General features: G+C 44.4%; 1 protein-coding gene across 1 annotated transcript; it reads right to left on the bottom strand.

Moving 5' to 3' along the window:
• Positions 1-7,271: 7,271 nt before the first annotated feature.
• Positions 7,272-18,398, bottom strand: TNFAIP3 (tumor necrosis factor, alpha-induced protein 3). The gene is made up of 9 exons (XM_010016095.1): positions 18,101-18,398; positions 13,865-14,055; positions 13,496-13,643; positions 13,132-13,302; positions 12,216-12,396; positions 9,843-10,757; positions 8,737-8,753; positions 8,238-8,404; positions 7,272-7,553 (listed from the first exon to the last, which is right to left on the bottom strand). Exons 1-9 carry the CDS (start codon positions 18,396-18,398, stop codon positions 7,272-7,274), a joined length of 2,370 nt encoding a protein of 789 aa, XP_010014397.1.
• Between the last annotated feature and the right edge of the window lie 2,443 nt (positions 18,399-20,841).

Genomic DNA, 20,841 nt, shown 5'->3' with positions numbered 1-20,841 from the left:
AATTTCCCCTAGCTAGACTTTCCCTGGGACTGAAAACAGTTACACCCTGAAACATAACAGAAAGTGTATGTTAATAAAAAGAGTTCAGGCACAAACACAGCTCCAGCAGCTATACTATAGGTGTTCTTATTACAGGCTGAAACTTCATTGTAGAGAAGGAGAAAAAGAGATAAACCCCACCCATAACTGCTGTGTTTGCAGCTGGACTTTGATGAGAGCTTAATTCAAAGTTATTTCCAAATAGGAAATAACTCAAAAGAGTACATACTGTGAAATCTGGAAGGTCAGCCCTTTGCAGAGCATGGCTAGACTTCTGCATTTCTACAGATGAAGCCATCTGCAAGGTGAAGAAGGCAAGTACATGGAAGACCATTAGGGGCTGGAAATTTTCAGCAAGACACAGTTGTGAACCTCACCTTCTCCAAAGCCCTGTGGAGCAGAGGAACATGCCTACCCAGGGAAGCAGCTCACCAATGGGAGCAAGCCAAGGTGCACCCAGACCTGGCACGAGGGTGGGGGAAAAGGGAGGCAGAAGCCTCTTTGTGGTGCAGAATGAAACAACAGGTACCTGGGGAGATGGTTAAAGCTGGAAATACTTTGCTATCTACAGCACATGCAGATGTGGGAAGTATAATGAATCTCTGCATGTTAAAGATCCTGATCCCAGCTGTTGATAGGTTTCTCTTCTGGGAGAGGAGAGTGAGCCTGGGTCAGAGCTTGGACGTGTGACAGTGAGGTAACTCAACATCGTAGATGACATTGTGGCTGCAGTCAACTTAAAATATGTGGACACATGGAAAACCAAAATCCTCAGAAAAGTTCTTTACCACGCTGAGGAGGACTGAGTACATAATGGAGCCCAGAGTGGAAATCTGACATAGCCCCGGTGCAGGGAAGATGAGCAAAGCTTAAAGGTCTGATGTAACAGCAAACTGCCTAAACTGAAAGTCAGTTAACTAAATAATGAAACCCCAATCATATGAAATTCTGTCTTAATAGGTCTTCCTTGCTACATGCCCAAAGGCAAAAGAAAGAGAGAGAAGATTCTAGTGGAGAATATGTTAAATTTGACATTCGCGTAGATTCAGGTTCGGCTGGGCCTGACAGGGCCTGAGCTACATGTCTGGTCTGAGTAATGCATTTTGCTCTTTAATGGTGCACGCTACTGATATGACTCAAATGCAGAGGAGCACTGGCAAGCACCAGATGCTTTCCTGCCTCCAAGCACCTGACCTGGCACCAACCTTCAAAGAGAACAGCTCTGCCAGGGGTCATCATTCGTTGCTCTATCACCACCACACAAGCTTCCCTTTCTTAAAAAATGTCTCTGGAAATGATTACTGTTTTCTTTTAGGTAAATGCAGGCTGGTCTAGACATGCACATGGTAGTGAAAAAGCCATGCAACATCATCATTTTCTGATAGGCTGTGCCTTAATAATACAGAAATGAAAAATAATGTCATCTCTTCCCTCCAGTAAAAATGTTTTGTTTTCACTGCAGGTAATGAGTTACAGGATAAATAAGCTATAACCTATCATGCTGAAACATCAGTGTGACTACTTTTCTTGCCTTTTAAATGGTTGTGCATTAAGAACCAAAGCAAAGGATAAGACCCCTAATTGCCATTGAACTGTAACCAGCAACCAAGGCAATGCACCTATTTAAACACGTCTTAACAATGAGGTCTGCCTAGATAGGCACATCTTTGTGGCAACAGCAACAATTTAAGGTGCATCTTTTAATTCCAGAACATATAAAAACAACTTAGAGACTATTATTACTGGTAAGTGGGAATTCTGACTGGGTGATCTCATGCTACGCCATACTTGATGCCATGAAAAAGTTCTGCCCCGCGGTACTGAAAGCAGTAAGAAAAGCATTGGTTTCAGAGCACAAACCACCACGTGGAGTTGCGTTCCTCATAGCAGATCCACATCTTACTGCCTTTGTTTTACATTGTAAATGAGAAGGGGATTTTGACCCCTTCTTGTGAGATGCCACTGAACAGTGGCTTTTATACAAACCAGTACAAGCCGGGAACTAGACTAACTCACAATGTGCATTCGTATAAGCTCACATGAATCCTTTGACATAGAGCCATATAACCAGAGAATAAAACCCAAGTTTCCCCCCCACCAGTAATTCACCAGGGGAAATTTGACTTCCTGCCCAAGACCACAGACATGTACTAGAGCTTAACCAAAAAAAAAAAAGGGGGGGGGGGGGGAAGAGAGAGAGAAAAAAAAGCCAAATCAATAATAAAAAGAATCATTGCTGTCAGAGATTGAGGGTGGTGGGAGGGGGGAAAGGTTACATATGTATATTATTCACTTCAGTGAGGCTGGAGGAGGGGGTAGTCTGGATAGCATGCCGTAGGCTGTCTTTCAGTATTAGACACAGGGGGTTTTTAGAAAATTAACATTAGTACAAACAGAAGTCATCCTAAAACTCCCAGGCAAAACTACCTGTTCGTATTTTGGGTTTCTGTTTGACAGACATTAAATATGTTGGGTGTTTTTTAGTACATGTATCTGTGTATATACATACAGGCTTTTTTTCAATAATCATTTGTCTTGACGAATGGAGGTGCAGTCACACCAGGCTGACCAGGTTTCCTACAGCACGAAAGGGCTGCAAGAGGCCTTTTGCAGAGGTGCTGGGCTGCCCTGGGGGCAGCAGGAGGATGGCCACAGCTCCAGCCAGATGGCAGCAGCAGTCAGCAGCTGGATCACAGGGAAACTGATCAAGTTGGATCGGCCACAGGTTGAGGGGTGATAATGCTCATGCAGGGCTGGGCTGTGAGGTACTTCTAAATGTGTCCTACTACATCAAACCTGTGTTGTTGACTGCTAGTGGAAGTTTTCAAAATAGCTACGGATGGTCGAGGAAAGGGGAGTTCATGAAGCAGCAGCTCAAATGAACCACTTCCAAACATTCTGTCTTTCTTTCTATGCAGCTAGGACAGCCCTTCTGAACCAGGCAAGGGTTGATGCTATCAGTATGTATCACTGATGTGGGAGAAAGCATCAGAACAGAAATGACAGAGCAAGTTTATGTTAGCTGATTGAATCTGCTCCCATCAGTGACAGATTTGCTGTACTGTGTGTTAAACATAGGCACCTGAGAAACAGAGCACTCTGATGTAAAAGCACCTGTACTCCTAGCTCTGGATTTTAGGGGGTCTTGGCAGTTTAATATAAACTGAAATTGTATCTGTTCACGGTTGTGGTTTTCTATTTTGGTGCTGTACCTATTATAGTGTCCTAATTAAGTATGCAGGATAAAATTACGCAGTCGCTGCTCCCCTGTGGCTCTCACCTGAACAAAACATGTGTCATATCACCATGCTGAGCCACTGATTTTGCACAGATTGAATGCACAAGCTAATGCCAAGCACTGTGGCCTTATGGCCCCAAGTGCACAAAGTTAGATTCAGCATGAGTTTTTGGAGATTTATATCTAAAACACCTATATCCAACATCTGGACCCAGCTGAAATCTTCACAGGCCCCCTCGAATACTGCCTGGAGTCCTTCCACCCCTGTGTCAGTAAAATCCCCAGGTACTGATGGTCTCTCTGGTGATTCTGTGTCTCCATTCCAGTGCTGCTGAAGTGCTCAGGGGCCCTCTTAGTGCCAAAGCCTCAGCAGGACTCTCAAAGCATTGTCCTGGGCATGTGAACTACCAGGTCTGGCCCTACAAGATGTCCCTGCCCACTCATCACCTCATAAACACAGCTAGGGATGAGCAGGTTAGGATTCTTTTCTTTTCCGGTAGATGGACCACCTCCTTGACATAGCAGCTTACAAGTCCTTGCTATGTTGCTCAGATGAGCTTAGAGTCAAGTATCCCTTTCTCAAACAAAACTAATATGTAAGCACAGCCCTTCCTGCACTGTAAGGAATTCCAGTGCAATGCGAATAGTTCATGTCAGTTTTGTCTTTCTGCTAAGAAAAGAATCTCTGGCTATGAAAGGTTTGTGTCTTAGCAATAAGACTTCCAGAAGAAGTCACAAAATGGGAGAGTCCAAATAAAAGTTCTCTCTTTCTGAACAGGAATTAAAAAGTCTGTGAACTTGAAGAAGTGTCTGGGCAAAGAGCAGAAAGAGTCAGAGGGTCAAAATCCCCTCGGGACACTAGGGAAATACCAGAGTAGTTAAAAAAAAAAGACCCTACTAGCTTTAACATTCCCACACAAGTAAATCAGAAGACAGGCTGGGCACTCATTTACATGGGAGCTTCAGAATGAGACAAGCCTCATGTGACTTGAGGGTTATGAGTAAAAGGCCCAGAAAGCAGCAGAGAAAAATCAGTGGGATCTGGGGCATTTCAGCTGAAATCCTTCCTCTCTGCAGAAGTTGCAGGTAACAGTGACTGAAGTTAATAGCTTCCTGACACTGAAGGTGTTATGATGGAGGCTCTGCCTTTTCAGCAAGCCCAGGCTGACGGCTGCTGAGGCTGGATGCCATGAGCTGCTTCCATCTCCTGGTGCCCGGCTGCAGACATTCCTCCCAGTCTTTGCCCACTCTTTCAGCACCTAGGTGTCTGCCTGGTGCATTGAGCGGGCACGTGAGTTGCATGAGTTGTAAAGAAAGGGGAAGGAGGGCACGGATACATTGGAGAGTCAGTTTTGAAAAAGAATATGCTATAGGGATGAGGTTAGTAGATCCAGCAGGCTCTGCTCTGGGGGGAGCAGGGTGACTTGTAGGTTGTATGCTCCAAAATGAGTGGTACTTGAATCCACAAGAAGTTGGGTTAAATTGTAAGAACAGTGTGCATCAGGAAGGTGGACAGGCATCCAGGAACATGGGCTAGAGAGCTGAGTGAATTACAAGGACCAGCTAACCTATGGCAAATGTACTCAGGAACTTGGTTTCACTTAGGACAGCACTGAAGCATGTTGATGAGGTGTGCTCCTGAGCAGTCAGAAGGGATTAAAGAGTTAACCAGGATAGAGAGCAGGTAACCTAAAGAGGTCAGCCTCTTAGGAAAGGGTCCTCTTGCCTGCCTGCACAGGGACTGCCCACAACCTTGACTCATTTTTATCCTTCAGGTCATGGGCAACATGTAAAAATCATGGTAGTGTACAGTATTGCCTATCTAGTCAGGGGTCTCAGTGCCGGTACAGGCATACTCATGCCATACTGGGGGAGCATTACAGTGCAGCAATCCTCTGGATGGAGGGCTAGGTTAGGCTGAACTTGGGATGAGAAGAAAACACCACTGTCAAGTACTTTTTCAAGTAGCACTTGGCAGCTTGCTTTTCAGGAGCTACAGAGCAACCCAGATGCCAAGACCAAAAGGTGAAGGACCTCCAGGTGAGGGGAGGTGGTAGGGCTGGCCGGTGCCTTTGGGGTCACACACAAGGCTGGGCAGACCTGGGGATCACCTGCTGCCACCACCACCTCCCAAGATGGCACTCAAGCACCATTGGTTGTGAATCCCTGGCATTACTGATGAAAGAATGAAGAAAGCAAAGCCAAGTGAATCTAGCTTAGCTTCCCTTGAAGCTGGTCCTGCAACATCCTTACTCTCCCACACCCATGCTTCTGAAGACTGAAGATACTCTGCACCCACAGGAGCAACTCCTTATACACACTGACAGCACTTGTCCTTCAACAGTACCATTCTCTCCCTAAGAGAATGCTGACTGTAAAGTGAGAGTATGCAAAGACTCACAGCAAGTTATCACCTCTCCAAAGCGCTCGGCTACATCATCTGAACGAGGGAGCACTTGGTAAGAATGCTGAATGGTGGTCCTGAGCAGAAATGCTTTCTTCAGGGGGTGTCCCATGCTCAACTGTGCGCTCTCTCATCAATATAAAATCGCCAAGTCAATCCTTCAATAATTTATTTCTTTGTATCAGAGAATGTTTTTCAATTACACATTTAAGTTTGTAACTTTCAACACAAGAGTAAATATACATAAAAAAAAAATCCTAGCTGTGCAAATTTCAGGTTGCATTGTTTCAAATAATATAAATATTTTAATAAAACATGTTCACATTAAGTTTCACAAATACATAAACTTTAACAGAAATAAGTAATGAATATTTTTTTGTCTTTTGAAAAACTGTTTTTTAATAACCAGAAAAAGTTTCTAAACTTGAGAAGCAACTTAGAAGAGGTGCCACCTCCAAAATCATAGCAGCAAAATAGATGCCGAAAACTTTAAAGGTGTGAAAGGAGAAGAGAGAAGCAGGTATTAGGCACAACAGTAACAGCAAGATCACTACAGAAAGTATTCCAGATTGAGAAACAGATGAACTCCAGGAGTAAAATCTCAAAGCAAAAGCATTCTGTTATAGAGCTCCAAGCTGTTTGCACAATAACAGAATCACAGCAAGGATGACAGAAGTGAGACAGGAATGGGTAGGAAGAGCAGCACACATATTCCCAACACTTACAGTGCAAGAGAAGAGAGTTACTCTGGTTTCAGAACTGAAGCTGAAGATAAAGGGCTTTGGGGTTTTTTTGTCTGTTGGAGGCAATTCCTTCCGTAAGAGCAGGGAACAGCAGGATTCAGTTTTCCCATCACATGCATATACTCAGGAAAGTTGCTTCTGTAATCACCTGTCTTTTCAGCTGTCTGGGTATACGGGAAAGAATCTAAATGCTGATTAGGTTAAGCATGTTAAAAGGAGCAGACCAATGCTGGTTTTGTATCTGGCTGTGGTTTGCTGAGGGCTCTGCAAACATAGAACTGCTTACCATTAACACCCTGAATGCCTGTGGGAGCTCCCATCTTGAAGAGCTCTCTAAGAACACCAACATGCAACCCAAAGCAAGTTTCTTCAGACATGAACTGCAAGTTGCATCAGCCTGTCCTGCAGGATCCCGCTCAGGAAAGACTTGCCTCTGACTGATGTATGCAAACACAAAGACCTCCTGCACCTCTGACAGCAGCCTCAGCGCCTCACCCGGGAGCCAGGGAGGTATTGAGAAAGAGGCAGAATTGGGAAGTTCTCTGGATTCAAATGCTTCACACTTCCTCCTGGGAAGTCCGAGAATTAAATATGGCATTGTAGGAGCTTAGTCATGAAAGCTCTGTGCAGAAGGCAACCTGCTCTTCTCAGCAGTCCTTGTATGCAGTGTTTAGAGGAAGTAGATATTTATTCCCATTTTGGGAATAAACATGAACATGAGCAGACAGCTTATATTCCCCCCCTCCCTCCCACTCCCAGGACTATTGAGTGTTCTGGACATAGCACCATTTCAGTGAAGGAAGTAGCTGGTATTGCTTTCCTGTTCTTTACCAAGTCTTCCCCTCCACTAGCCATAGATTTGCTTGAACTGGTAGCATTCATTGCAGTAGCCATTGCACTTGGCATTGCCATAGTGATCACAGGCAGGGGCTCGGCAGCGCTGCTTCGGGGGCTCTTCTGCAGATGGGTTCCTGGCACTCCCCGACGGCGGAAGCGGACCGAGGCGCTGGCACTCCTGGCACAAGTCATTGTTCCTGCAGCCCAGGTTGTTTCTACATGAAGCCACAGCACACTGTCTCTTCTGCTTACTCAGTGCTGTTCGCTGCAGATCTCTGCACTGTTCTGTTCTCTTGAAAAACATTAAAACACATTGTCAGTTGCTGTGCCCGCAGCACAAATGGCTTTTCATTCATTTGCAACTCTGCTCATGGTTTGTATAGGCAATCACTGGGGTCACATGCAAACACATGCTGCTTCTGAAAAGTGCAATACCAAAAGCCAAGCTGGGCTTTACCAAAGAAAAGCAGATTCTGTCATTTCTTAGAAAAAACCAGCAATTGTTTTTATCTTTGGTAACTCTCAATTCTAAAAGGGCCAAACCAAACCACACTTATAAAAGAAATGTGGAACAAAGAAAGTCTGTAATGGGCTCAATGAAAAAGGCAACATGAAGCGGACTAAACCCCCTTGATGCAGTTGCATAGATCTAGGGTAACAATTAAAATCTCTCCCCAGCCAGCAACCGAATCAACTGTTGGTCCAACTGCTTCCACTGAAATTGCTGGCAAAATCCCATAGGAGGTAAAACTGAGCACAGCCATGATAACCCTAAACTGAGAGTGGCTTTTAGGAGCGTTGCTCAGTTGCAGCACACAAAAATCATGCTCTACACTTGTCTCTCCATGATACCTAGGATGCAGTCATTAGAGGATTTTCTAGCATGCATCCCAAGATGTTTGCATGAGAGAAAAGTGTGCAGTGCTAAACAGGAGGAAGATGGTAAGAAGTTCACACTTACCTCTGGCTGTCTCACCAGCTGTTCTTCTGTCCTCCTGGCTTCCTGAAATCGCTGGTTCTGGGCTTTAATGAAGCAGTTCTGGCAGTACCCCTCAAGCATCGTGCTGCCCAGCGTGCCGCAGTCACGCCGCTGGCACGACACGGTGTTACGGAAGGTGGCAGCGGAGGTCCCTGGCTGACCCACTGGTGAGGACTTCCTCTGAGGTCTCCTCTGGTGGCACAGCAAAGCACTGTCTGTAATACAGAGTAAGGACAGGAGGAGTTTGAATGTGCCTCATAGATCTGATGAGCCAAAGCAACCATGAAAAGTTAATTATTTAAAAATAAAAAATCCCAAACCCATGGGTTTTGACAATCCTGAGCCCCCTCCGTTGATGCACTTTCCTCCATGTTACATAAATAAGGGAGCTAATGCAGCCGGATTTTCACATCAGAAGTTGTTGAAATGGCTGATTTGGGAAAAACTTGTCCTCTGTGGGAAAAATAGATCCCAGTGAAGTCAAGAGGAATTTCACCTTTGGCTGCAGCATGCCTTCTGTGACCTAGCCTGACATTCTCCTTTCTGCCTCCCCCATTTCAGGCGTAATGGAAGTACAGTGGCACAGACCTTAATGGGAAAAAGTGCCTTATGCTTTTTGGTCTCATGAAGCAATCTTATATATTCCACAATCAGAAGGAAAAAAATCTCATTGTGAACAACACTGGAAAATAAGCTATTGCAAACTGGCATAGAAGTTCCCTAATTTGAAAGTGCAGCATTGTGAAAGTGCACATGGCAGGGGAGTTGGGCTACATGGTCTTTAAAGGTCTGTTCCAACACAAATCATTTTAGGTTTCTGTGTTTCTGTTGGCACACTTGTCAGCAATGAAACAGTCTTAACAGATAAGCAATTATTCTTATGTATGCCTTTTACCTTCTACACCCATAGGCTCTTTGCCTGTGTAACAGGGCAGTAGCATGAAAGATGATTTCATGCTGTGACTTATTCACAGGCTATTGTCTTTTTGAAGGCCTACCTTTAAACACACGTGCATACATACATATGATATCACCAAGGAAGATTTCAAGGTAGACTGTAACAATGCACTTGTAAGTTACACCAAAATACAAGTACATTATTTACAGTCATCTTCTACTTTGAGCGACTTCAGTAGTGACGCCAGAGTGTTGTATCTGTTACATCTAGAACAGATACAGATCTTCAAGTTCATCCCAAGCTTTTTAAAAGCCTTGCTAACATAACTGGTTTTCAGCACCATTGATGCAATAGCATTTCCCTCACTGACCCTTAAAACTTGTCTAGCTGTGAAGAAAATTCATACCAAACCATGACCGCAGTGGATGGTGGGATCAAACTCCACCCCACTCCTTGAGCTAGTTTTGCTTCCATGAAAGCTGATGCAAAGTTTTACAAGACATTTCACAGATTTCTCACACTGTTACTGTGTGCCCTCTTATGAGATAGTATCAGCCAAAAAAGCACCTTCTCACATTGCTGCTTCTGCTTCACACCATTTCCGTCACCCTTTTATACCAGTGCATATCCAGTGCACACAGAGCTTCATAGCTGAAGGAGGCCAATCTGCAGACAAAGTGTGCCAGAGCTCATCCCATCTCCACTTACCATGGTTTTCCCTGTACTCAAAGAAACACAGTGTGCAAAAGCCCTCATTCTGCGCTGTCCCAAAGAACTTGCAGCCAGGTTTCCTGCAGAGGTTACCTCCCCTCTTTTCCTCAGGAGGCAGTGCTGGTGGCAGGGGCTCCTCGCCAGGACTATTGGGAACCTGATGGCAGGGGTGCTGGAGGAAGCTCTGCGAGATCTGGGACGGGTCAGACGTGGATCTCTGGTGGCACGCAGGCAGGAAAGTGGGGCTGCCATTGGAGGAGTGCTCTGTGGACCTTTTGAAGCAAGTGCTGCATGTGCCATTGAAAGTCCTGTTGACCTTCTGACGGCACACCTTGCATGTGGCATAGTCTAAATGTGTCCGATCATCCAAGTTGTTGGAAGGACCAAGCTGTCTGGAGTTGTAGCAGCGTTCGCAAAGCCCGTTGTGTTGCACGTTCAAGGTAAAGGGGCAGTCTGGTGTCCTGCATTTCATGGCCGTGGTCTCGCTGTAAAGGAAAAGGCTTGGAGCCGTTGGAGGTGCGGAGCGAGGCCCAGTTACGGGCCCTTCAGACGTCCATGCTCCAGGTTCAATAACGTCCCCATTGGAGGAGCCTGACCCAGCTGCCATCAGTTTCTCAGGTGCTGTTGTGGAGATCTGCTTTCTTCCTTTTTTCCCTTGTGACCTCCACTCGAAGCACTCATGGCAGTAGGGCTGGGTGTTCACAGACATGTAGAAAGGGCAATTTGGTGTTTCACATTTCACCTGTAAGAGGGAGAGCTGGGAAAGAGACAGTTCCTGTCTATTCCTGGAGCAGGTCTCTCTTCTAGCAGGTTCAGCATTCTCCTGCCACTTCTTGTACTCATGCTGCACCAGTTGAAAGTAATCTTCCACGAGGTTTATTTCTTTGGGTAGGTTGCCTTCATCTAACCTGACAGCCAAAAAAGGAAGATTGCATCAGTGGTTGAAAAGGGCAGATGGTGGGGGTGGAGGCAAATACAAGCAATGTGAGGAGGAAATGTAGATCTAATGCACATCCATATTACTCAGCTAGAAGATCTAGGATGCTAAAACTGTTGCTGTAAATGGAAATAATTTTAAAAGCAGGTGTTTAGTGATGTCAAATGGAGACTTTCACATCTAATGAAATGGTCTGACGTGATGCTAAATGGAAGTATTCTTAAAAGGATTTTCTAGGTGAGGGTTTTCTGCCTGAGAGCTGTTTGCACAAAGAATACAGATAATCTCTCAGAAATGTAAAATCCCCCAAATCCTGAATTCCTCTGAAGACCAGTGCTCAGCTGACTGGGGGTTAGAAAGGAAGACCTCTCTCTTCACCAGCCCATGCTAGGAATGAGCCTTTCCTACAGAGGACTCAGTGTTTTGTGATACAGCTTATCATGAAATCTGCTCCCGGTTTTGCCCTGTTTGGTCTGTATCTACCAGTGCAATTCTTCAAACAAACTACAGGGCTTCAGTGCAGTGTGTGTAACCACTAGCATCCATCACATCATCCCTACTCTGCCCCTGACAGCACTGAAAACCCCACACCATAGCCTCACCATGCCGCAGCTGGTAGGATGAGGTGCTACCATTACTGGTAATATTCCAGAACACATCTGTGCAGTGGGTCTAGGGAAGCTCAGTTGCTACTCTTTACGTATGAGTATAACCTTTGGGTAGAAGGACCTCAAATTTCAAGGCTCCTGAACCAGAACCACCCAACAGCATAAAGATACCTTCCTGTGTTGTAATGGAAGCAAAGACAGAGGAGACTTCCCTCCCACTCTGGGGAATGGACTGGGCAGACACTGCTGTCAGTGTCCCATAAATGCAAGAAGACAATGGATGCCACCAGCTGCCCCTTGCACATTTCTGATGCTCAACCGTCAGGGGAATGAGCACAGATGCCAGTTCCTCCACCAGCCACAACTTCCTGCCTATAACACTGCAACTGAGGCATCTGTGCTAAGAACATACCACTAAGTACTTTCCCTAGGGCAGCCAAAATTACACCAACTGCCTTTTATGCAATGTGCCCTTACAGAAAGTGCAAGAGTTGAGCCTAACTAGTTCCTGGGTTTAACTACTTTTCAGCCACCCTCCTATGTAATTTAAAGTCAGTGAAAGTAATGCACTTGGTTTACTCTTCCAAAACACTAGTTTCAGACTGCTAAGTCTGAAGACATTCTTGCCTTTAAATATGAGACTGGCCTGAGCTCATACAACTTCAACGCATATCAACAGTAATGTAAATATTTAATATTTCAGAGGGTAAACACATGCACTGCTGTGGAAGGAAGGAAAGACCGAAGGAACACACTGGGCTGCCCAGCTTCTCCCATCTCTGTAAACAAGATGGCTTTGAGGAAACAGGAATGACACTAACTTTGCAGCATTAATTAGATGAGTTGTTCCATGATCCCAGCCTTGCACTGGAATTTCTATCACCATCAAGTAGTCTTTCAGCAGCTGCTCTTTCTTCCTATCTTCTGTGTCTGTCAGAAAGTGCACACTCAAATCCTCAAATCTGCCTTGTTCACTGGTAACCAGAGGGACAGCCCGGATTTCTGTGGGGAAACAAGATGCATTAGCATATATACATTTTACCAGGCAGGAGTAACCACAGGTTGCAACACATGGAGATGTCAACCACTGTTGCTGAATTTTGGAGAGAGAGGAGAATGGCTGGCCAGACCAACCAGTTTCTAAACAGTGCTGCTGGGGGAGGACACAGACATGTCTGCAACACAAACTTAGTCCCGTTCCATGGGAGTTTTTATGTGTCTCCCCCTAGCAATTTTCTTCTCAGTGTGGGCAGCATTGTAGATCTTAGTTTGTTATGCCTTTCCACCGGATGATGCCCTAACCTGGAGAACTGCTACCCATTCAGAAGAACTGCATTAAAAATGGCAGAGCATACATTTCATGATCCCTGCCAGACAGCAGTACACTGCTGTGAGACCTTGTCCTTCAAAGCTTCTTCTCTTATGATGAGGTGTGGAACAGAGACCAGAACACAAGGAAGCAGAGGTCACCCTTTGACTGATTCCAGCCTGCAAGCAGGTGAGTTGCAGTTTGCTTTCAGCCAGTATTTTGAAGGCAACCTTTAGTTCCCATTTAGCTTCAGATTTACAGACAAAGCTGGTTTTGCTCACACTTTAAGAACATATTCCAAAGGAATCTTTTAGATTTCTTTTAGCTTTAAAAATGCAAATCTAAACCAAATTATACTTTAAATGCTTTATCACCATGTCAGTATTGAAGAAGCTACATAAATACCAAAGAAGGTACTTGAAAAATACCTGGCCCGCTGTCCTTCAGAGTCACTAGTGGTGTAAAATGCATGTTGTCATAGCCGAGCACGATTGGGTACCTGTAGCATTCTCCGGCTGGCCAAAGGAGAGGCAAGTAAATACCACCAACGTTCAGAGGAGAAAAACTGGAGCCCGACTCTAAACTTCTTACCACTTTATCTGCATAAGGGAGAAAAAGAAAACACAAATAAACACAAATAAGTATGTGCTACAGGCATATTCTGGGTGGTTTAGAACAATTGCTGAAAACACTCTGTTCTGAAATGCATTTGCCTGAAAGCAGCCATTACCGAAGTAAGATTACCAACACAGTGCTGAGTAACATGGTGAGATGACTGGCTGGGCAACTCACCTGCAAGGACAATGACTGGCCTTCTGAGGATGTTAGCAAGGATGAAGATGTGGATTTCTTCCAGTGCATTATACGGAAGCCTGTTTCGAGCCCCGGATGTTTCTGGGGAGGTCATTTCAATGAGGTATTCCCACTCGTCCTCCCAATTCTGCGGAAAGAAACATGTGTCAGCAACAGTTCAAAGACATGGAGGTCAGGAACCAGCTGCAGCTCAGCAGTGCTTGAAATAATCACATTTTCCCATTTCCTCCACAGGAAGACTATTTCTGCTCTCCACTGACAGTGGAATCCATGAAGCCAAAAAGCATACTAAATCAGGCGACGCTGACAAGCATCAGAAAACAGCACCATTCCCTCAGGCCACCTTACCCGGGTGTCATAGTGGAGTCCTGTTTCTACAAACTCCTGGGATTTAACAGCCTCCCGCTGCCAGCGGAGCTTGAAGTTCCGTGTGTCAATCTCCTTCAGTGCACTAAACAATGTTTTTCTTAAGACAAGGTCAATATCCTCAATACCCCACATGTACTGTGATGCAGCATGCATGAGGCAATTGCCATCACCTGCAAGAAAAAGAAAGAACAGATTATTTTTAAATAGCTACTTAAAGAAAACCCCACAAGCACATGGGATATGGAATTATGCTGTGCATAAGCATATTCCCTGTGTACTTCTCCCTCAGCCTCAAACAGAAGGGTTTTAATAAGGAGCCCACAGCTATGAGCTCTCTGCTCAGAGACAGAGAGGGAGAAAGTCCCCTCTCTGCTGGTTTTGTCCCTTCACTGGTCAGTGTTAAGCTGTTATTCAGCAATGCCCCTTATTAACTTTGACTGATATCATGAACTGAATTTTGGGGTCACCTGCAAATGTCAAACAGAGATGAAATAGTTTTCAAATGCAACGAAGTCACAAGGAAGTCATCTTAAAACTACAAAAGAACATGTAACTCCCCCTCATCAGTATTTACACAAATATACACCAGATGGCACATGGTAGAGATAATAGAAACCACTAAGGAACTACTCTAGTCCCCTGGCAAGCACTGCACTGAAAGGCTTGGCACTTGGCCGTGCTTGATAGAGAAACTGTAGTAAAAAACCAAGACAGAAAGGGAAGAGTAGACGATTTATGTAAAGCATAGGAACACCTCTTGCTTTCTTCTCAGAACTGACAGCATGCTGGGCTGTAAATATTTTATTTAGAGGGTTCTTCTTTAAAACACAAAATTAAAACTAAATAAATGAAAACAATTATTTGATTTTCATTTAGACACCCTCCTTGCACTGAAAAAGTCCTTTTTACAGGTAGGAAGGAAAGTGACGTTCTGCAGTTTCAGAGGGGGAGAAACTGAGACTCCAAGGAATTAACTAACTTAACTAAAAGGTGTGACAAAACATGCCCATGGCTGGGTTTCAATTCTGTCTCTAGCCATCTTCTTCAAAAGGGGATGTCTGCCCTGAAAGAGACATCAAGAATCATTATTGTCATACCCTTAGATTCAAAACTAGGTCTGGTGTTTACTACAGTGGCAAACAGGTTCACCCAGTGCTAAAAAGCCACAGCAATTTCCTTGGAATAGGGGACATGACCATGGCAAATCTACTAGATTTTTCTCATGTGGAAAAAGCCCAACACTTCATAAATTGTTACAGATCCAGTGCATGTCAGGTTCCTGCAACTGCCTTCTGGTTTCTGAATAATGTTCTGCTATGTTTATTTCAAGACCGTGGGCTGCTTACTGGAGCTCAAAAATCAGGGAACAACATGTACGACAAAAAACTGACTGGGTTTCCTTCTGACCAAGAAAGATGACATATTAATCCCATTAAAATTTTCCCTTTGCAAAATCTAGAGCAAAGATAAGATTAAGTATTTGCTCTCTCTCCTAGAGCTCACTTTCAGTTCTTTCTTGAGAAGCGCTGCCCAAAATTCCTTACACAGCACTTGGAATTCCCCTGCACTGTTTGAGTAGCAATTGAGTAACAGTTGTACTTTTTGTTCTGCAGCGTGCCGGGCTGAGCAGCGGAGCCTCCCTTGGACTTTCCCAGGGGGTGTGGCTGGGTGAGCTGGAATGAATGCCAATTCATTACACAAGTGAAATCTCTGCAGCCAAGAGATGCTGGAATTTTTAAATTAAGAAGAAAAAGCAGCCAAGCAGCCAACAAGAAACAGTTTCAATTTTTACACTCCTACTGCTTTCCTTCTATCCTCCCTTCACAGGTCTGCAAAGAAACGTGGGGATTCAAAAGGGCTTTTTTCAATTAAAAAAACCTCAACCACTCCACAAACTCATATACATATAAGGTAAAATATACACTGAAAGATCCTATAGGAGACACTCTCTGTTTCCAACAATTACAACCTTCATCAGAAAAAAACCCCAAAATTTTCTGAAGAAAGCCCACCGTTGACTGAAAGAACTAATATATTCCTCCCACATCTATAGGTTAAGCAGCTAAATCATAGAATGATAGAATAGTTAGGGTTGGAAGGGACCTTAAGATCATCTAGTTCCAACCCCCCTGCCATGGGCAGGGACACCACACACTAAACCATATCACCCAAGATAAATGCTTTAAAATAATATTCTTCATGCCAAATAAAACCCCAATATGAGATTTTATGGGATAATACAGGGCTTCTGCAGGCTTCTGCCCCTTCTTTCAGTCCAATCTACCTCCTCTCTTGTGCTAAGGTCTCTCACTACAACTACTTTGCATAAACCGCAGGTTCCCAAAGCCACTGCTGCTACACATGCCCTTAATGACCCTAAAGCAGTGAGCTGAAGCTGATTGAACAGCCAAGTTCACTGGCTGTACAGGGCACAGGGGAGGCCACAAACCAAGCCCTTGCTTTGCCTTCCCTCAACTTGCCTTAATATTTCAGCATCTTGTATATTGGTATGACTGCTCACAGATGAGATCCAAGTCCACACTGTTCCCATTTGTAACACTGGCTGACAGTCATGAGACAAGGCAAGAAGTCACAGTTATCGAGTATAAGGTTGTCAGCATCAAGGGCCTGCCAAGGCGGTGTTAATCCCTGCAGAACTTGTACTCACTTACATGTTGTCGGTTTTCCTAGTAAATCTGTTAAAGTGTATCTCTTGGGGTGAAGTTTTGAAGATGCAGTGATGTTACCTAGAACCTGTAAAGCACTGCCTGCCCCAGCTGCCACTCCAGCTCTTCTGGAAGTTCAAGATTACATGATCTCCATGCGCAGCCTAACTACAGTCATGAGAATTTTATGCCAGCGCAGAGGCAGCCCACAGAAGCCCACCATAAGGTCAATGCCTCTATCACAGAGATGTACATTAGGATCAGGCTCTTCTAGGTCAGGGCAGTGACATTTGCACAGCGGTTCTATTCTTACGGCTTTTGCACAACACAGCTGTGTACAATCAGACTGAAAAATACGGTAGAACTTGGGATGGGAAGAATGTGGACTAGGAAGATAAGGGCAACGAGTATGTAAGCAGATAAGAAAAGAAGCATCCACAGAACATAAGGACTTCAACAAGGCTGCAGGTCCGCCACACCCAGCGTTTCTATAGCCACTGCGGCCTGCTCTTTGCGCAAAGAATACGTATTTTCCATGTTCTTGGAGTCCTCATTGTCCCAGTCTACCTCCCCAGTTTGGGACAACCTGTGCTATAGGGAATCCTGAGTCCGAGTTTTCAGTTGTGTGACCATAAGTCATAGCTATTACTGAATCTTTCCTCCACTGGATGTGAAATGCCCAGCAAATCTTACAGTCATGTGCAAAAGTTTCCTGCTCAATACTGCGGACACATGTAACCCATTCAGGCAATCTTAAAGCTGCTGCTGTACCTTTTAATTTACAGTACTTGATGTAATACACACAATTTAACCCAAAAGCCAAGTCCCAAAAACAGCACTAAACCTTGAAAGAAAAGGGCACTGCAAACTTCGTGTTGCACAAAAGTGGCTATCAATCAAGCACACAGCAGTTACTGGTGAGTGCTGAGGGAAGGCAAGAGCTGGCAAACCGTGCTAGGTAGCTCAGGATGAGGGAGCTGGCTGGGAGCGGGGTGCTTGACTACAGGGCCAGCGAGGACATATGCCCAGAGGCTCGATGTCCAGGACATTCCTGCCTGCACCACCATTAAAGTTGGACCAGCAAGTGAACCTTGCCTGACAGCTACAACAGCAGGGCTTATGGCAGGACATTAATTCTGCTACATATATGTAAGAATGCATCCCCATCACTCAAAGCAGCTGAAGGCTCCTCTTGCCTGGCTTTAAAGGCTGTTCAGCACTTCTGATGAGGCAGTGACACCCCGCAGAGTCGGATTCAAGTTTCCTGCCTGGTATTTACTCTGACATGCCACAGGTTACTGATATTATGAAAACATCTGTGAGATTTTCAGGCTATTCATAATCCTGTGGTATGAGCAGGGGTCTGCTACAGCCTCAGGACACTACGTCGTGGAAAGAATTTTAGTTTACAGAACTAAGATTAAAAGGCACCACTTCTTTAAAGCTGTGCGCTTCTGTTTCAGTAACATGAACTCAGATGCTATTAATAAAAGTGCTACATTCATATCAGCCATTTCAATGTGAGTGCAAAGATGTGCTCACAACTTACCATTAGTCTTCAAAGGAACAAGTCTCCGAACTTCCATGCACCAGTTGAGTTTCCTCTGGCGCTCCAGCGAAGTCTGGGTGGCCTGGTCAGTAAGGGCCTTCTGAAGCGTTTCCCGAAACTGAGGACAAAACTGGCATATTCTGAACATTTCTATGGTGTATCTGTGCATAGTCCTGAAGTGGTGAATTATTCCATTCGGGGGTTTGACCAGATCTTCAGGTGTCCTCTCTCTAATCTTCATGGCTTTTAGCATATTGCTCTGATACAAAGCTTGAGGAAGGATGTGTTGGCCAGCCATGTTTCTAGAAGACATCTGAAATGAAGAAGAATCCTTTTATTGGCATGTTAGTGCCCTCGCATGACAGCTCTATCACTTCTGCAGAGACTGAAAAGGCAGTTTCAAGGGCAGGATTCTGACTGCAGTTTTGTTAAAATGAGCACAGAGTGTATGCAGTCCACTGAGCCTTATATAGGTGATGTTTTTTAAAGCTCATACCCATTAACCTCTCCGCATTACTCAGGTATGGACACTGACTTCCCACCATTTTCTGCTATCATTTACTGACATATTAAAGAGAATTTATTCATAACTAAGGAAATTGCATCGTTGTTAAAAAAAAAAATAAATCAAAGTAAGGATAAAAGAAGGCAAGATCAAGGGAAGGGCAAATTATCCTGGAAACTTGACTAATTGATAATTGCACAGTGTAATCCCATATGAACTTGCTGAACTTCCAGCATGTTTCAAGCTCTCGTTTTGATGACATGCCAAAAAAACAGCAGATAATGACCATTTCAGATTTCCACAGCCCATACACTCTGAGAAGGGATGCTTGGTTCAGTCCAAAAAGAGCCCCAAGAATTACATGCCATGATAGTATCTGCCCCATACTTACAGTGGCCGAAGATGGCAAATTTGTCGCAGAGCAAGTACTCAAGGACAGACTTATGTTACTCTTCTTAAGGCTCCTTATATTTTGTGAGCAGTAGAGCTACTGCCCAGAGGTGCTCGTGCTGCTTGTGGGGGTGCAGGCTGCAGTGCTGCTATTACTCAGCAGTAAGTCAACACAGCTGAAAAAGCATTTCCACTTGGCTCAAAAACCCCAATATCTTTCCACAGTGGGACACGTAACGTTTGCTGCCCTGCATCCCTTTCTTCAGTACCTCTAGCCTCATGAGCTACAGCAGGAAGAACATAAAACCCCATAACCTCAAACTGTCTACACTCTCTGAAATACTTATGCATGGCACACTAACTTTGTGGCTAGCTAGAGCCAAATTAGGGACCACATCCCTCAAAACTCCTGTGCACTACAGTAACAGCACCAACAAGCTATTTTTACATGAATAGGCTCCCAATTCTGTCTTTCTGTTTAAAAAGGAAAGCAAAATTTCTATTAAGACAAATAAAGGTAGACATGCCTAACATGTTCAGAACACAGCTGGCTACGTTAGGAGAACACACCATTGTGGTTATAAATCTAGGGACAAATATCAACTCATAAATACCTATCAAGGTCAGGACATACACCTTGTCAAGTACAGGGAGACAAGAAGAAACTGAAAACCGGTTTATGCAACTATTAGGAAGCTTTCTCACGGAGATGTGAGTCTGGAGGGCCAGGAAGAGGAGGAAGGACTACAGTCTGATGGACTGACTGAGAAGACACTCCCAGGTTTGCAGAAGCAGAAGACCTCCCCTTACACAAAAGGACTTCAGCACACACTTCCCACAGGGAACCAGCTGCCCTCTCCTCTTCACCCGGACACTTCCATTAGCAACCTCCACCTCCAACCTCCCAGCTGAAGCAGTGGGAAGGACCCTGTCAGGGTAAAAGGGGAATTCAAACACCTGCTGCCAAAAGCTGCACTCTATAACCTGAGAACCAGCTGATGGAGAGGTTCAGTGGATGTCCCATCAAGCCCTAAAAAGAAGCAGGTGAAACACAAGATGCTGCAAAGTCCTCTCCGCTCAGTCAGGGTAATGTCATTCATGCAGTGTTTCCTCTGCTTTTGTAAGAGCACTAGGGACAGGGGTCAGAGCTGGCACTTCTTGTAACACATGGAAAAACCTTCCTTTAGCTAACAAAGATGGCACATTCTTACCATTCCCCACCAACATACAGCCATAAAATGGAAATAACACATTTTCTCATCTACTCCCCCTACCAATATAGTTTTACATGTGCTATTTGCTAATCCCATACTTAAATGTATGGATGATTTAAGAAGTTAAACATAAGCCTTTATTAATCTTTGTTTAATAACCATAGCTATACTTTGCTCCAAGATGACCAAATTTCTTACTGATCTAAGGAGAGCCATTGAGTCAATGGGATTTTCTTACATGAATAAAGGCTAATCACATGATTAAGCACTACCAGCACGGACCCTTGAAATGGTTATTTCCAGCTTTATGTAACAAAAAGTACTGAGTTTAGAGAAGCGTTTGCTGAAAGTGTGTTGTTCAGTATTGTATTCTGCAGGCAAATTTTCCCTTGCACACATGGAAATTACTGTCTGCTACTTACGGACATTAAACGTCAATCAAAGTAGCAGCTGAACAACCCTGATTTTTCAAAAACAATGTGATGAAACAAGCAGAACTTCCCAGCCACTTAAGGTAGAGATTTAAAGGTCGGAAAACAGAGCTACAATTAGATTAGCTTATACTGCACTGCGCTTTACTATACTATTTTAACCTCTTGACATGTAGTGACTACGAGTTCCCAGAACAGCCG

Source organism: Nestor notabilis, unplaced genomic scaffold (assembly GCF_000696875.1).
Source record: "Nestor notabilis isolate BGI_N333 unplaced genomic scaffold, ASM69687v1 scaffold25936, whole genome shotgun sequence".
Lineage (NCBI taxonomy): Eukaryota > Metazoa > Chordata > Aves > Psittaciformes > Psittacidae > Nestor > Nestor notabilis.
This window is presented reverse-complemented; position numbering and strand designations above follow the sequence as displayed.

Coding starts and splice junctions, on each gene's coding strand:
- TNFAIP3 (XM_010016095.1), bottom strand. CDS start 18,398: ATGGCTGGCCAACACATCCTTCCTCAAGCTTTGTATCAGAGCAATATG. Junction 13,303..13,495: donor GCCAGTCATTGTCCTTGCAG/GTGAGTTGCCCA, acceptor TCCCTTATGCAG/ATAAAGTGGTAAGAAGTTTA. Junction 12,397..13,131: donor TCTGAAGGACAGCGGGCCAG/GTATTTTTCAAG, acceptor GTTTCCCCACAG/AAATCCGGGCTGTCCCTCTG.